Source organism: Natrix helvetica (assembly GCF_964273705.1).
Source record: "Natrix helvetica genome assembly, chromosome: 3".
Classification (NCBI taxonomy): domain Eukaryota; kingdom Metazoa; phylum Chordata; class Lepidosauria; order Squamata; family Natricidae; genus Natrix; species Natrix helvetica.
Window position 1 is genome coordinate 153,859,447 of NC_138549.1, and position 18,192 is coordinate 153,877,638.

Below are 18,192 nucleotides of genomic sequence, written 5' to 3' on the forward strand. Positions count from 1 at the left end.
TGGTCCAGTAGAGACGCCCGTGGCGAGTCTTGAGGGACCGCTTTGGGAGGAGTTTGACTCGGTTGCCATCGAGGATTTGGACAGGTTGCGTGGACGTCTGCAACCCACCACATGTTTATTGGACCCGTGTCCCTCCTGGCTTGTACTGGCATCCTGGGAGGTTACGCGCGACTGGCTCCTGGGCCTAGTGAACGCCTCGTTGGGTGAGGGGTCTCTACCGGCCGCCTTGAAAGAGGCGGTGGTGAGGCCCCTGCTCAAGAAGCCTTCCCTGGACCCAACGGACCTAGTCAATTATCGTCCAGTCTCCAACCTTCCTTTTTTAGCGAAGGTTGTAGAGAGTGTGGTGGTACAGCAGTTCCCACGTCACCTGGAGGAAAATGATTATCTAGACCCACGCCAGTCCTGCTTCCGTCCCGGGCACAGCACGGAGACGGCCTTGGTCGCATTGGTTGATGATCTCTGGAGGGCCAGAGATAGGGGTTGTTCCTCTATCCTGGTCCTATTAGATCTCTCGGCGGCGTTCGATACCATCGACCATGGCATCTTGTTGCACCGGCTAGAGGGGTTGGGAGTCAGGGGCACCGTTTTACGGTGGTTTGGCTCCTACCTCTCTGACCGGACGCAACGTGTGTTGGCAGGGGAGCAGAGATCGACCCGGAGGCCACTCACATGTGGAGTGCCACAGGGATCGGTGCTCTCGCCTCTCCTGTTCAACACATACATGAAACCGCTGGGCGAGATCATCCGTGGTTTTGGGGTGGGATATCATCTGTATGCTGATGATACTCAGCTATACATTTCCACCCCGAACCACCCCAATGAGGCCGTCGAAATGATGTCCAGGTGTTTGGAGGCCGTACGGGTCTGGATGGATGGCAACCGACTAAAACTCAACCCTTCCAAGACGGAGTGGCTGTGGCTTCCGGCCCCCCGGTTCAACCAGGTGCTTCCATCTCTGGCCATTGGGGGCGTGCAACTAGCCCCCATGGAACAGGTGTGCAATTTGGGCGTCCTCCTAGATGCCCGGCTGTCCATGGATGACCATGTAACAGCCGTGGCAAGGGGGGCGTTCCATCAGGTCCGCCTGATGCGCCAATTGCGCCCCTTATTGGACCGGGATGCCCTACGCACAGTCACCCATGCGCTAGTGACGTCTCGCCTGGACTACTGCAATGCTCTCTACATGGGGCTTCCCTTGAGATGCACTCGGAGACTACAGTTGGTCCAGAACGCGGCCGCGCGGGTGATTATGGGGAGGACTAGATACTCCCCTGTAACACCTCTCCTGCGCGAGCTGCACTGGCTTCCTGTGGTCTACCGAGTGCGTTTCAAGGTTTTGATTATGATCTTTAAAGCGCTTCATGGCTCAGGACCTAGTTACATGCAGGATCGCATCTTGCCCCACACATCCCTACGACCAATTCGCTCACACAGAGAGGGACTTCTCCGGGTGCCGTCCACCAAACAGTGTCGGGGGGCGACACCCAGGAGCAGAGCCTTCTCTGTGATGGGCCCAGCCCTGTGGAATGACCTCCCCCGTGACATCAGGATTATTTCCGATCTCCGCTCCTTCCGTGTACAGTTGAAGACCCACCTCTTTCAATTATCTGGCCTGGCTCAACCGTAATTTTTTCGTATTCCTCCTGAGTGTCTTTTTAAATTTTAAATTTTTATTGTATATTGGGTTTTTATTATTGGGGTATATTAATGGTTTTAATTGTCTAAATGTTGTAATTTATTACCTCCTCCGTGCATGTATGTCTTTGTATATATGTATGTTTATGTGTTTGTACACACGTGTTATGTTTTATATGTTCTAGTGTACGCCGCCCCGAGTCCTGCCTGGAAAGGGAGCGGCTAATAAATTCAATATTATTATTATTATTATTATTATTATTATTATTATTATTATTATTATTATTATTATTATTATTATTATTATTTTATACTGCCATCCATTGGTCACCTTGATTTCCCCTCAAAGAATTGAGGTCTTTGAACTATGGTGCTGGAGAAGACTCCTGCGAGACCTTTGGACTGCAAGGCAATCAAACCGATCAGTCCTACAGGAGATCAACTCTGACTGCTGTTTAGAAGACCAGATCATGAAGATGAAACTCAAGTACTTTGGCCACCTAATAAGAAGGAAGGACTCTCAGATCACACAAATAAGTAAGAAAATCCACATGATACAAATTGACTGAAATTATTTTTGAATTTACCACACTGACTATATGTTATTATGTAATATTTGAATGCTATGCAAATGTACACCATGAGTCTGGAGGGGGCTTATACCTACCGAAGTTTGCGGCTGCCACAATTTGTAACCTTCCCCATACCTTTTCCTTTTGCAAAACACCAAAAAACCAATAAAACTTTGTTTTTTAAAAAAAAAAAAAGAAGAAGGAAGGACTCACTGGAGAAGAGCCTAATGCTGGAAACGATTAAGGGCAAAAGAAGAAAGGAACGACAGAGAATGAGGTGGCTGAATGGAGTCACCGAAGCAGTAGGCATGAGCTTAAATGGACTCCAGAGGATGATAGAGGATAGGAAGGCCTGGAGGAATGTTGTCCATGGGGTCGGATTAAACCTCGCAACTAACAACAACTCCATAAGGAACAATCCATTCTATTTTTCTTACTGTAGTTCTCTTCTCCTCCCATTTTTCTCCTATATCTATATTCTATTCCATATCATCTTGTGTAGTGGAACAGCTTATATACATGGATGTTGTGGCCCAGCCGGTGCCGGTGCCGCTGCCACCAGACTCCGAGAGTGATAGTCCATACGAGTCAGCTCCAGAGGAGATGGGCGATCCTGGACAGGATTCGGAGGCTGAGCAGGGATCCGAGAGTCTGGTCGGCCACCAGGTGACGCCAGAGGTATGGAGCAGCGGTGAGAGCCAGCGGGGAGGACTCATGTGACAGTGACTCAGAACTTAGCAGGGCGTTTCTAGATGCCCGTTTCCGGCGCGCCCAGAGACGCAAGGAGCGTGGGCGTAATTATAGGCAGTAAAGAGCTCTCAGGTGCTGTTTGGGAGACGCCCTTTTCAGGTTATAAAAGGGTTGACTCTGGAGAGGCTCTGCGTAGCAGTCAACAAAGGACTTATGCCAGAAGCTCTAGTCTGGGATCCTGGCAAGCTGGATAGCTGCTTTTGTGTTCTGTCCCTGTGAGTTTTGTCTTGGTGGCTTGCTGCCACGAAACCTCTTGTCTGTTCGTGTAATAAACCTTGTTCCCTTGTACTGTTCCGGAGTGTGTGTGCTGTGTGGGCAACGGAGGAAGGGGGGTCAGAACACATGGATATATGCATATATACAAGAACTGTTAGATTGGGTAATGGATAGGCACACACAGGCTTAACGGTAACAACAGCTCTTTATTAAGTACAACAAGTGAGAACAATCCAGCGAAGGTTGAGTCTGACAGCAGCCCTTTTATAGGGAGCTGTCAGACCCTTCGACCAATAGGATTAAACCTCTGTTCCCGCCGGAATAGAGGACCTTGGTGGAAACCACTGTAGTTAGAACAAGTATCTAACATGAACAACATACATTAGGTAAAAGATTGAACGTCTCAATGCCCTCTCAGAGAAACCCTATGGATCTTCACAGTTCGGTCCTGCTTCTTGATTTGGGATAGTGGCTTGGCAGATTTCACTTCCATCATTTTCTTTCTCCACCTGATCCTGGTGTAATAATTTATATATTGCCACTTTTGGGCTACATAGTGTTGAGGTACGTGAGTACCTTGGCCGTGAAAGGCATCTGGGTGACCATGGGCCAGTCACTTTCTCTCAGCCAAATTCACCTCAGAGAATTGTTGTTGGGGGGGGGGGGGAATAGGAGAAGGAAGGTGTGTTGGATATTGAGTGATTTCTATAAATAAAAATATGGGATATAAACAAACAAACAAACAAAATATAAATAAAATATGATTAGAAGGAAAAAGCACTTCCTCCCACCTCCTGGATATTCCACTTCTTGAAGAGTGAGAGGGCAAAAGTAAAAGTATTTTTTTAAGTAAAAAAGAAACCTATAAAAACATATTTTAACTTTAAATATTAAAATGAAACTATTTTGTACTAAAAAGGATTAAAGCACTTTTCAGGGATTAATGGCTGGAACTTAAAAAACATTAAAACACAACAGATAATAGAATATTCTGAGAAGACCACAAGATGGTGCTAGTATGTTACAAATGGGATTTCTCTGTTCCAAAGTCCCAGTAAAGAGATGGGAGACTCCCAAATATTACATCAAGATCACCAGAAGACATTAGAGTTTGGGGGGGGGGGGGGGATCATGAGTGAAATATGAATCAACACTGACATTAAAAGCCCACTTTCCGAATCTATATAGAGTTTTAAAGAATCTTAAGTTAACTATAAACACTATAAAAGCAAACCAGAATCCCAACATAAATTCCTCACCTGACTGTTATTTCTACAGAAATAAAAGACTAATCAAACAGATATTTCCTGTAGTTTTTTTTTTTTTTAACAATATACCTGGGTTTCCCCCAGATATTCTGGCTGTTTATCAGAGGCTGCTTGAAGCGATGACATATCTCACTTGTTTTCTGGCCTCTCTCCAACAGTTTCTTTTAAAAGGAACAAACCCACAATTTTTTCCTTACCTGTCTTTACAAATAAAATATCTCACTGTGTGATAAAAAGTATTTCTCCCTTATGAAGACATTGATTCTAAGAACTCTTCTCCGTTGCGGTTTAATGTACTTTCCTGCCATCCTTGACATGTAAGGAAAGTGGAAAACTCCTGCCTGCCCTGTGGTCCGTTTGCCTTGTTTATTTATTTAAAACATTTAGATAGCCAACAGTATAATGTATGCATGGTAGACGCTTAGGCAAGGCCACTCTTTCCTATGGTAACATGGAAGGTAAGAGAGTTGATGTTTTGACAGTAACCATCACAACTTTTATGGTGTGTCAACCTGGCTCTCATGTGACTTCTAACAATGAAACTCTAACTGTAGCTCTGACAATGAAGAGAATAGACCACCTGATTCTTTTCTATACAGGCATCCTATTAACTCTTGTTAACGACTGTCCCCCCCAAAAAGGAAATTGGACTTTCTTGTTTTTTCTTTAGAAAATGTTTTGCTTCTCATCTTCAGTTCTTACTGAAGTAAAAAGCACCTTTGGGACAACCATGACCCTGGATGATTGAGAATCTCCATATAGGCATTTTATTTTATTTTATTTTATTTTATTTTATTTTATTTTATTTTATTTTATTTTATTTTATTTTATTTTATTATTTATTTATTTATTTATTTATTATTTATTTATTTATTTATTTATTATTTATTTATTATTTATTTATTATTTATTTATTTATTTATTTATTTATTATTTATTTATTTATTATTTATTTTTTATTTATTTATTTATTTATTTATTTATTTATTTATTTATTTATTTATTTATTTATTTATTTATTTATTTTTATTTATTTATTTATTTATTTATTTATTTATTTATTTATTTATTATTTATTTATTTATTTATTTATTTATCACTCAGGTACAAGATAACAGGAATAAGAATAAACATGAAGAACCCAGGAAATGGGTACAAATAAATAGGGACAGTAGGACAGGGACATTAGGCACGCTGGTACAATTGCACATCTATCTGGGAATCCGAACTAGACCTCCTAAAGAAAAACATCATGATGATGATGATAATGATAATGATGATGATTGGACCTTTTAACTCAGGGGTCCCCAAACTTGGCAACTTTAAGACTTGTGGACTTCAACTCCCAGAATTCTCTAGCCAGCTGGCTGGAGAATTCTGGGAGTTGAAGTCCACAAGTCTTAAAGTTGCCAAGTTTGAAGTCCTCTGTTTTAACTCTTTCTGCACAGCACCCCCTTCCATTTCTTTTGCGCGCGTAACCAACCCGGCCAGGAGGAACACATAAACCTCACCTATCGCTCCCACCCTGTTCTCTCCCTCCTCCCACCCGCGATGCCAAGCCCCGCCTCCTGACGTCACTGACTCGACAGGCCGAGGGAGGCGTTCCACAAGGTGGCTCCCGAGGAGGGAGGTCACGTGATGGTTTCAATATGGCGCCGCCGTGTTGCTGTCTAGCCTCAACACCTCCACCTCTGAGGGAATCGCGCGTCTTCCGGCTCATGGAGTTCCTCCGCGGCCGGAACCTCTGAGCGCCGATCCCGCTCCGGTAAGGGCAGGCCGGGACGAAGCTCTTTCTAAGTGCAAGAAGGCCATGCAGTTCCCGGCCCGCGAGGAGAACACTCGCACGAAGAGTATGTTCGTCTCACGGGCCCTGGAGAAAATCCTCTCCGAGAAGGAGGTGAGGCGTCCCCCTCACGGACAGCTGAGGAGAGCCTGCCAAGTGGCACTTGGTAAGTTGAAAGAGCGTGCGGAAGGTCGGCTATTTGGACGTAGAGGCGAGGGTTGATTAATTCCGGTTTCTCCACAGCCATCCCCCGCCCGCTCGCTGCCTTCGCAGGGCTCCCCGGAGCCTGTCAGGTGTTGGAAGCGCAGCTGACGATAATTGCCGCTTCCATTCCCAGGCCTCCTCCTTCGCCCAGCGACTTTCCCCCGGAAGACAGTCGAAGGCAGCGGCCAAAGGGCGCTAGTTAAGTCTGAGGAAGCTTATCTGCATTATCAACTCCCAGGCCGTCTAAAGCCCACCTTTAAACGAGCCAGATGTAGAATAGAATAGAGCAGTGCACACCAAGACAACTAGACACAAGAACAGTTTTTTGCCCCCTAACGCCCTCACTCTGCTAAACAAATAATTCCCTCACCACTGTCAAACCTTTCACTAAGACTGCATTAGTATTCCTATTATTCTTCTCATGGGTTTCTATCACCCATCTCCTCCCACTTATGACTGCAGGACTGTAACTTTGTTGCTTGTATCCTTACGATTGATATTGATATTGATATTGATTGTTTCCTGATTGCTTATTTGTACCCTATGACAGTCATTAAGTGCTGACTCTTAATGACTCTTGATGAATGTATCTTTTTAGGTACACTGAGAGTATATGTACCAAAGCTTGGCCAATAAAGAATTCTATTTTATTCTATGAGCCAGATATGAAACTCTAAACTCTGCCTCCGGTTATAGAAAGGTGGCGCTCCCCCCTCAAGGCATCCTCATACATTTCTTGCCCTTTGGTGGAATTCCTGTCTCGGTGGGCTGTCAGGCTTCTGTAAAAGGTGCACATCTTTGGGTGTGAATTTGTAGATTTGCTTCTATGGAGTCTATAATAACTGTAAATAACCAGCTTGGGACCCTGCTCAGGGTTCTAGATCCATCATTCCTCAGGGTCAGTGAAAGGAAAAATCTAATTGAATGGGTATGTTCTTTACCCCTGTGACCCCATAGTGAGGATCTTTATATTTACAGGAACTCTCTGTCAAGTGTCTGGGGATTCATAGATAGATACCTACTTGCACAGTTTCTCTGGCTCCCTAGTTGCTGCATAATAATGTCAACAAATTAATGCAGTTGGTGGAGTCAGGACTTGTCATCAGAACCCACTCTGTAAATTAATCTGCCACGTTGGATCCTCCCTGGTTTGTAAACAGCTGACTGTATTTCAGATCTTCTGGCAGGAAGTGTAAAACTGTTCTCTGATCAGGTTAAATTTGTACAAGAAAAGATTTCTCTTTGATTCAGGAAATGAAAGCAAGGTTTGCTTTGCTTATCTTACTGTAGCATGTGGTACTGCTTGCTATGAACTTCCTGGGGCTAAGCAAAGTCCATTTTTTTCAGTTTCTGATCAACTGGATGAGCTGTGTTTTTTTTTTTGTTTTTACACTTTTTATGGCCCCAGTAATATTTTTTGGAATTCTGATTGGACAAAATCTCTTATTACAAAAATAATGAATTTACTAAAAGAATAATCCATTGGGGGCAAGGAAGGCTAAAAGAAATCCAGACTATTTAAAAAAAAATATTTCAAACAATTATTTGCAGTTATTCAATGAGACTTTTATTTAAAAAATTCACAATTAGTATGCATTATATTATTGTATGGTCACTATTTCTGGATGTTTTCAATCTAAATATAAAAGACAATCTAACAAATTTTGAATTAATTTTGAGTTAAATTTAATAAATATGTTTTAAACAAAGTAATCATTGAGATATTTTTTTCCTGAAAAATATGTCAACACTATGCTACCTTTATAAAAATTGCACAATCCTGTGGGTAATGTTCAACATAGCCTTGAGATTGATTTAAGCTGATTTTTTTTCATATTTATTTAGGAGTAAGTCCACTGAACTTGCTAATCTGTTCTCATATTGCACTCATTTTTAAACTATGAATCATATTGCTTTTCACATACTGGTAATATACTAAGCAATCAAGCAAACAAACAAACGGTAACAGTGCAGAATTTGTAAATGTGCAGGTTTAGCCATGACCCAATTGTCTGAATTCAATTTCTGCTTTCAATAAACTAATACATGAGAATGGAGCAATATATCGCTAAGAAATCTGCTTGCTTAACGAATCAATTATAATTTATTTTACACTACAATTTTATCTTTTGCTTAAAAATAAATTATGTTAAATTTATATTGTATGCTCAATTGTTTGTATGTTATTATCCTTTCAGCTATTTATTAAAAAGCTGTCGATCTGGTATTCAATTAAAACATTGGCCTGTTCATATTGCATTTATGCAGCATTTTGATTGTTATATAAATACTACGTATTATTATATGACTAAATGAGAAGGAGAGAAATCACTATCATAGAGACTGAAGATACGAATAAAATTTTGTACTAAAAATAAGTATATTAGAGTGTAGGGTACTTTGGTTGTTTCCAATAGCATACATAATATTTTTTTATCTTTTCTGCAGTTCAGAACTGGTGATTACTGATACATTTACAGGTGTAGTCACTATATATTTCAAACTGGATTCAAGGCTGTTTATGAGATAACTGAATTAATCAGTGATATGAATACTGGCAAGGGGTGATATGGCAATTCTGGAAAAAATGTGAAATTGTTAATAGAAACTGTCTAGAGTTTGGGGGGGTGTTATATCAATAGCATGTTAATGATAGCCAAATCTCTCTGCCCCCACACCCAATTTGATTTCTGAATTAATGTTTGATATTTTTTTATTTATTAAATTTATCAATTAAATTCCACCCATCTCCCTGATAATGCAACTCTACAAATTAAAAATTGAAAACTATGCAGTGGATATCAGCAATGGATTGGAGGAATATAAATTTGTAAAACTTAATTTAGTCAGACATGATCTTGATTGATATTAGATGTATCAGAAATCAGATCGAACACTAAGAATTCATTTTCTATTGAGTAAGGCTGGTTATTATTTTCTTCTGAAGATTCAAGTTTGGGCCTATTTCTACATTGACCCCTGAACTTGGATCCTCAGGTTCTGAGGTGATCTTAGATATTTACAAAACTAAGACTAGTGTACTAACAGATCTGAACCCAGAACAGTAAGGAGGTAGAAGTTAGCAATGTTAATATATGGAGATGACTTAACATGTTAAAGGACTTAAATCTTATTTTAATGAAATGAATTACTGGGCTATCCTATGAAGAGAGAATTCTTAAGCTCAAATGCTATTTTTTTGTACAGGTTATGCTAAGAATTATGTTGAACGTTCATTAATGGTATTTTACTTATTATTTGATTTGCATGTCCATCCATCTTGCCAAAGAGTTTTTATGCTGCATGTAATTTTGAAACTCAAACCATTGCTCATAGATTTCATGATAGATTAAAAAAAACCTGTAATACCTTTGTAGTACTTGTCTAATTTGAAGATTATTTGAGAGTCTTAGATATAACATTATGTTAGATCTAGGGTGTCAAACCCGCCTCATCACGTTGCCGTCACATGATGTTTAGTGACGTCTTTCCCCTTTGTGGAGCTGGGGTGGGTGTGGCCTGCACATAATGCACCTGGCCTGCGGGCCGCCAGTTTGACACCCCTGCTTTAGATAGTGAGATGGGTGGTGTATAAATTACATAAATAGTAAATGAATAAAATAAAATAACTCCTTTTAAAACAGATATATGTAAGTACAGTATTAGACGCTTTACTGTAGCAGTACCAGCAGCACTATCTTTGCAAGCTGAAAGACTACAGCTGCAATATGATTTTATTAAGCTGAAAAATATTTCTAATTGACGACAACTGTATATTATTGAAATATTCTTTGGAAGCCATTCATTCTTTAATTCAAAAAAACTTGTTTTGACTGCCAACATTGTTTTGGTATTCTGTAGCAAATAACTCTATTTGCATTCTGCCCTATTCCACTTAACTGCCTGAAGTTCAGAAAACACAATGAATAACTTCCAAAAATCTATGAAACTAGTGGAAACCATGGTAAGAATCTTACCGCAGCTGACAGCACTCAACTCAAACTGGTGGCTCCAACTGCCATCGGTCACTAAAACTGTTCTTATCTGCACTTCTGCAGATACAGGAAGAAAGGAAACATGATAGAAGATTTCTTTGAATTTTTTTTCTGGTAGCAACCACATACTGAACGTACGTGTTCCTTTTGTACTGAATACATTGTTGATCCAAAATTTACTATAAAATATCTATAGCTTTTTAATAGTGAATGTAATGTTTTTCCCAAAACGCACATCAAATTATATCCTAATATACATATTTCAGTCCGGAATTGAAACAGTCACCATGTGTTTTCAACTCCTGAACTAGTTAGGTGCACCTGAATTTTGCAACACGAGGAACATGAGGTTTTAATCTAATTTAGAAGTAATCATTTTAATATTGCCAAGTACGAGTTGTTAAAATACAGTCGTTCATTCTTTTCCCAAAGTTTATCAGCATTTAGAATTAGAAGTTGAAGGTTCTGTTCTAGCTTACAAGTGAATCTTGTTGGCTTTCTTTTCCACTCCTATGCTTCTCTACAAATTAAAATTAACTATATTATGATGTTTAAAATTGCATAATAGAAACTATGTGGAATTAATATTCATAATAGTAACTTATATTATTTATGGCTATGAAAATAGGCTTATATTCCATTACACAGCTTGTCAGAACCTTTATGAATTATCACCATGAAACTTTAGTAGTCATTATTTATGTTTTATGCATGTCATATTCTTTTGATGGACATAATTTCTGCAGCTACTCATCTATCATATGTAAGTTCGCATACCAATTTTTGTATTTGTTAAAGTGCATGTTAATCTATGATAAATTTCTTTTATTATATTAAACAGGCTTTTTGAAAACAAAGTGACTTGTGCGTTTCGACCAATCAGATCTGGGAATATTCCAACGTCCCCATTCAAAGATAGTGCATAATTTGGGAGGGGGTATCTTCCCAGACACACAGCTCCTGCCCAACGAGTAGGTGGCAGCTCTGGACAGGAAGATTTTTACCCAGCTTCACCTAATGTGCCAGTTGAGCCAGTTGCATCTGTTCTTAGAACAAGGGCCCTCAGGCAGTCATTCATGCTCTGATCACCTCACAGCTGGACTATTGCAATACATTCTACATAGGACTGCCCTTGAAGAGACGGTCCATAATGCAACAATGTAGACAAAGATGGGCATGCCTCAGTATCCTCGTGTAACACCTCTGCAACCTGTACTGGTTGCCAGTTTGCTTCTTGTGTGATTAAAGAGTGTGGTTGCCACATATAAAGCCCTACATCAGGTGTGTCAAACTCACGTCACCACTTTGTCATCATGTGATGCAACAACTTTTTTCCCGTTTGCTAAAACGGGGGTGGGGGTAGCCATTGCGTGCCGCATCAGGTCCGCAGGCCATGTGTTTGACACCCCTGCCCTACAGATGTAGAGCCTCGTTATTTGAGAGCCTGCCTGTCTCCAACAATATTTGGTCAGTTCAATCAGGCAGGATGGTACACTCCAGGTTCCATAGATAAACAGTGCCATTTGTCTGGACCCTGGAAGATGCCTTCTCTGTAACAGTCTTCTGGAATGAGGTTGCCCCTAAACCTTTGGAGAGAAGGAATGATAGTCCTTTCTTCCTTTCTGTTGCCTTCTGGGTTTGATTTCTTTGCCATCATTATTCTTTTCTCTTATGCTGTTTTTATATTTTTTACTTATTCTTTGTTTTTAAATGTTTTAAAAATTGTAAGCCACCCACAGTTGCTGGGAGTTGGGTAGCATTTATTATTTTATTAAGTTGGTCTCATAATCTGCTTTAGGCTATGTTTAGCATTTTTGTCCTATACTGAATGCTTCCCAAGGATCTAGGATAAGCAGTTGTTATTGTTTAATAATATTAAAGATATTGTTGAAGGATGTAAGCTGCTTCAAGTAAACTTCCCTTTGCAATTGACTGATGGTGATTTTGTCAGTGCTGAATGATTTGGATTGCACCCAAACCATCTATTACTAGCTTTGCTTTCTTTTGTCACCATCTATTGGCAGATCTTTATATTTTGTGATTTTTCTCCAGTTCTTTCTCTTCTGTTCTGTTGTTCCAGGTATTGCAATGTTTGCTCTCCAGGGTTTTAAAAAAATCTATCTTATTAACAATTGTTAACTTCTTGGTGTTGTGCAGCAGATGCTTGTCTGATTAAATTCTATAGTCCCAGAGCACTTTAGCTTCTTAGTTTTCCATATTGTAGGCTACATGATCAGCCAGAGGTTTAGACTGGATTTGTCATTTGTTACTATGAAAGGCATTATGTATCATTTCATTTTTAATATTATTTTTTAATAAATAAAGCAGCTTCTTTAAAAACACTGGTTCATAATAAAGCGTTATGGTTCTTAGAATCAACACAGTAATCACAACATTGTAATCACACTTGGAGGTATTTTCATTACATTGAGAAATATAGGAATGTGGAAGCAGAAAAGCGGAAAAGCTGATGGTACTGCAATCATAAAGCATATATGGTCAAAATCCTAAAATTAAACAGAAGGGAGACATACATTTAAATAACTTAGTTTCTCTTAGGTGTTCTGTAAGATTTAGGTTAGAATTTGGACTTCTGGGACAAAAAGCAAAACAAACAAACCCCACCTGATTATCTCATTTTTCAAAATACCAAATCTAGTCTAACAGAGATGAAATGTCTATGCATGTGTACAGTTTGTATGTGTGTGCGTGCATGTGCATGCCTGTGTGTAAGGAAGAATGTGATAGGTGAAGCAAGAAAAAAACCAACATTAGGTAAGAAAGTCTTGTGCAATGCCTCCTGGCGACTATGGTACAGTTTTCCCTGATCAGATTGCAATGCTGCAATCTTAATTTAAACAAATCTGTCTTGGAAAGTAGCCAGTTTAGATTTTTTTAGAACTAGACTTTCCAAGTACAGGTATCAGTGAAATGGTATGAAAGTTCAGTGCCACGTCATCATATTATAAAGTACAGTAGTATGCAGAATATATTTCTGAAAATTTTAAAATGAGTATTATAATATTAGAGCAATAGCATATTAGTTACTGGCTTCTCGAAGCATATGCCATTTAAAAGTCTAATGAAAACAGATATTTTAAAATACCATGCAGTAGTGTAGGTCAAATCTTGATATTATTTGCAGTTAAACTGCAGCAGAAGTTGGATAAGAAAAAACAGTTGGGCAAATATAATGCGTCATATTTTTTAAAATTATAAATGTACAGAAAGATATATTTACCATATAATTATACTGAGTACCAAAACATTCTTAAGTAGCTTACAAATTCAATAAGGTTGTGACTCACCTCATTTTAGAAAATAGTAAAGGACTGGTAATTGAAGGGACATTGATTTGCATTGGAAATTCAGGACATGCATACATTTAAATGTATTCTGGATGATTACATGTTGTCCTCACTGTAAAAGGTTAAGACAGATGATTTTATGTGTGACCATAAAACTGGATTAGCAGTTTCTAAATTTTGGTTTCCTATTGTTTTATCTGAAAATTTTTAGAAGTATATCATATGAGATAAGATTCTGCCTTTTGTATCAAACGATAAACCTGGAGGCTTGCAATTATGAGCAATTTTAATATTTGAGGGTGAAGGTTCGTTTTCTGAGTTTGTGGGTTGGTTTCCGAATGTTTCATTATCAGGCTAGGTAACATCTTCAGCTAAGATGTTAAACTCTCCTGAAGATGTTACCTAGCTTGGTAACGAAACGTTAGGAAACCAACCCACAAGCTTGGAGAGCAAACCTTCACCCTCATCCTACACCCGAGCTACAGATATTTGCCACTATTGCAAATTTCAATATATTCCTGTACTGCTGGCATTGTATTTGTGGATGGGACAATGCCATTTCAAAGCAGCAAAAACTGTTTGAGACACAGCAACATCTTAGTGCTTCTCTTCAAGAGGCAACCAGGGCTCCCAGTGGAGAAGATTCTTGGCTCATCCTACCTCCCTCTTCCAAGGATCCTGTGGTAGTTGCATGCTGGCATGATTAGATAATGAGTCCAAATGCAGAATTGCCAAAGCACCAGCATTTAGATTTTGGAGGACAATTGAAATCTGCCATTGTGGCAAGCTCAGAAATGTGGAAAAGTACTAAAGTTTTATTTACTTTTTTGTTAGTCAAGAGGAGAAACAGATATATGTGTTTAGGCATAGAACTATGGAAGCAGATAAGGCAGTTTCAGACGAGAAAGTGAGCTTCTTATTAATTATTTAATCTCTTGGGTGAAGAGATCCATGAACAGGATTAGCTCATAGTTCTCTGGAAATTAGTAAATGCATAAAAATACCCTTGCTCAATATCAGATACATTTTACACTAGCTTCAGAAGAACTAGAGGACAAAGAGGCTGGTAATTTAGAAGTGTCCTTATTACCGTAAGTAAATTACATGATAAACAAGGTTGATGGTGAAAGAAGGTAGCTCAGATCTTCAAATACATTTTATGGTCTGCTATATTATTATTATAATTAAATCAGCAGAGGTACTTGTGGCACTTAAAGATTACATTTATTATTTTATAAACTTCTAGGACTGCTAATCAAAGACAAACAGTAAAATCTGGGCAAGGCATATGAGGCAAGGCGTATGTATTCATTTATTAATATTAGATTTATTACTCTTAAAAATTTGAGAAGACTTTCCTGCTTTCACTGCAAAACATTAAATATAAATCCAAATGTTTTTCCACAGTTGTGATACCAAAATGTAGATTGTTTGCTTTGTTACTGTGTGTATTACTTAAATTGTTTGTTTTAAGAAATCTAGGCAACCATGCTTTTCTCAAAATCTTCAACATATAGCTAGAAACCTTACTGAAGTAACAATTAACAGTTCAGAAGCCAGTATTGACACACCCATTGTAACATTGAAGAAAGCATATAACTATGAAAATAAGTTGAAATTTTCATTCTCTGTACCATATCTTGTACACATTGAATATTATAGCCACCACCAACTCCAGTGGTCTCGGTACGCAAACATATAGGATAGATTTAATTTCTAGGTTGCCAATTAACATGTTCAAGAAAGTCTGGAAGTATGTGAAGAGTTTTAGTAGTCATACAACACCATTACAAATTTGAGGGCTACTATACTCCATAATTACTAGAAAAGTGTTATTTTAAAAACACTTGATAAAATCAGCCTACTGTTATGTAGAGAAGTTGATACCGTTGATACCATTGATACCATCTATCTTAAAAATTCAAAGTTATTTCATGATTATTTTAAACTTTCAACATATAAAACATATATTTCTTTTTTTTTCCTAGATGAAATAAAAGCAGAATTAGAAGAACAAAGGTAAGTAAATTCTCTGACAAGACAATGTGTTAAAGACTATTGACCATCTCATTTGAGGTATTTGTACCGTTTGTTAAAATTGCAAATAGATAGGCATTTGGTATACACCAAAATGTTATTTTGTTATTTTGATAAGCTACATAAAGGTAAAACTTTGATGATTCCTTCTGCTAGTGATACGTTTCGTTCTAGAGGTAGATGTTTCCCATTTGCATCAAGACAGGGAGGAGCAGGTGGACAAAAATAGTTTGGGATGCTGAAGAAACTTTCAGAGTTTCCAAAACTTATTTACAACTATTTAGAAAAGTGAAGGATTTGAGGAAGGGATACATGTTTAAGCAATTCTTGTGGCTATGCCTGGTTTACTTAAAACTGTCATTCTATTTCAGTTACTAGCAACGACTTCCACAGTTCTGAAAGATCATGCATACCACTTCCTTTCTTTTCAACTGGAATTTCTTTCCATACTTATAATTTATCTATTTTCTGCTATTCCTTTTCATCATTGTTCATATCAGCCATAATTTAGGCATGTAAATGGCAGGGACACAGCTAGATTCTGTTTATTATGTATATATTTGCCTTTCCAATAATGTTGACTTTTAACATATTCTGAATCTCAGTTTGCCTAATGATATGTTTTGCTTGTCAGTAATATAAAGCAGTGGTTTTAGAAAGAATCCTAATGATTTTTAATACTTTTACGTTTTAGTTGATGATTATTCACACTGGATTTTTGTTAGTGGTTTTTTATCATCTTAAACTACATAATCATATGAAAAAATAATATTGTAATAACATTACATAAAGTGTTATGACTTTCATGTTCTTAATTTATAATTTTGAGGTTGACAAAATTTTTACTTTATCTGCTTGAATGATGTGAGAATCAGTCCGTAAGTGATGTCTAATAGTAGTTTAAAAGACTATTTTAGTGGTAGCAGTATCTGTTTGACATTTTCTCACCCAAAAACTGATTTTGTAACTATCAGTTAAAGTACTTGAACTTCTAAGTTAAATACAACAGTGAAGAAATACTATCAATTGGTTTGCACAGCAAAAGTATACCACATTACCATAACATACCGTATTTTTCGCCCTATAAGACGCACTTTTTTACTCCAAAAAAGAGGGTAAAAATCTGAGTGCGTCTTATTAGCCGAATGTAGCCACCTGGGTCCACTGTTCCCTCTAAGGCCGTGATGGCGAACAAGCAGCACGCGGAGCCATTTCTGAGGGCACATGAGGCATTGCCCTGTCAGCTCCAGTGCGCATGCACCCGCTGGCCAGCTGATTTTTGATAGTTTTTTTTAAATCTCCGGATGATTCACTGAAGCCTCCAAAGGGCGAAAAACAGCCCAATGCAAAGAGAGCTGCCGGAATGGGGAAAGACAAGCGGCAAGGAAAGAGGCTTCTTTCACTCGTGCTGGCTGCTCTGTTCCCCCCTCCCCCCTGCTACTAAAAAGGATCCTGCCCGATCGTTTGAATCCACAGGGAAATGAGAGAGCTGCCAGCAAGGGGGGGGGGGGGAGACAAGCGGCAAGGAAAGAGGCTTCTTTCACTCGTGCTGGCTGCTCTGTTCCCCCCTCCCCCCTGCTACTAAAAAGGATCCTGCCCGATCGCCTGAATCCACAGGGAAACGAGAGAGCTGCCACCACGAGTGAAAAAAGCCTCCTTTCTTGCCGCTTGTCTTTCCCCCGTGCTGCCTGCTTTGTTCCCCCTCCCCCTGCTACTAAAAAGGCTCCTGCCCGATCGCTTGAATCCACAGCCAAATGAGGAGAGCTGCCAGCAGGGGAGAAAGACAAGCAGTAAGGAAAGAAGAAAAGAGGCTTCTTTCACTCAACGTGGCTGCTGTTGCCCTTTTCTCCATTTCAGTGCTAGGGCATCGAGGTTGCCCCACCCACCATCGCCCAGGTCCTCGCTTCTCCCAAACATTTCTTTGCCTACCTGATTTCCAGCTCCATCGCGTTTCTTGCCATCGTGTGCAGAGAAACAAAGTTTGTGGGACTAAAAAAAAACTTCAATCAATTACAACTTGGGGAGGGGGAAGATATCTCGCAAAGTTGGAATTGATTGATTGAAAGGAGTTTTTTTTAGTCCCACAAACTTTGTTTTCCTGCATGCTTCAATGCCAGAGTTCCTGACCCAACATTTTGGTTACTAAGCAGGAGCATTGTTAAGTGATACTATATAACACTTTTAATTAAGCGGGTACCTTGAATAAACATAACTTTGAGTTTCAAATAATACTGATTTTGTAGTTGTCTTAGGTGACACCTGTGAAAAAAATTCAGGTGCTGCTCAGGCATAAAAATGTGACGCTCAAATAATATACTTTTCTGCTCACCCTGAAAAAAAATTAGAGGGAACATTGCCTGGATCATCTAAAAATGGGGGACATAAAATTGTTCTTAAACTGCTGTTAACTTTATACAGTTGATA

At 39.1% G+C, this 18,192-nt stretch overlaps 1 protein-coding gene across 1 annotated transcript in view; it reads left to right on the forward strand.

The window, feature by feature from the left end:
- Positions 1-6,014: 6,014 nt before the first annotated feature.
- ARFGEF2 (ARF guanine nucleotide exchange factor 2) overlaps positions 6,015-18,192 on the forward strand; it is a 47,868-nt gene continuing 35,690 nt past the window's right edge. Inside the window, exons 1-2 of the mRNA XM_081947017.1 lie at positions 6,015-6,390; positions 15,720-15,750. Coding sequence (XP_081803143.1) covers positions 6,252-6,390; positions 15,720-15,750 — 170 coding nt within the window. The 5' untranslated portion in view covers positions 6,015-6,251. The remainder of the gene's footprint in view (positions 6,391-15,719; positions 15,751-18,192) is intronic.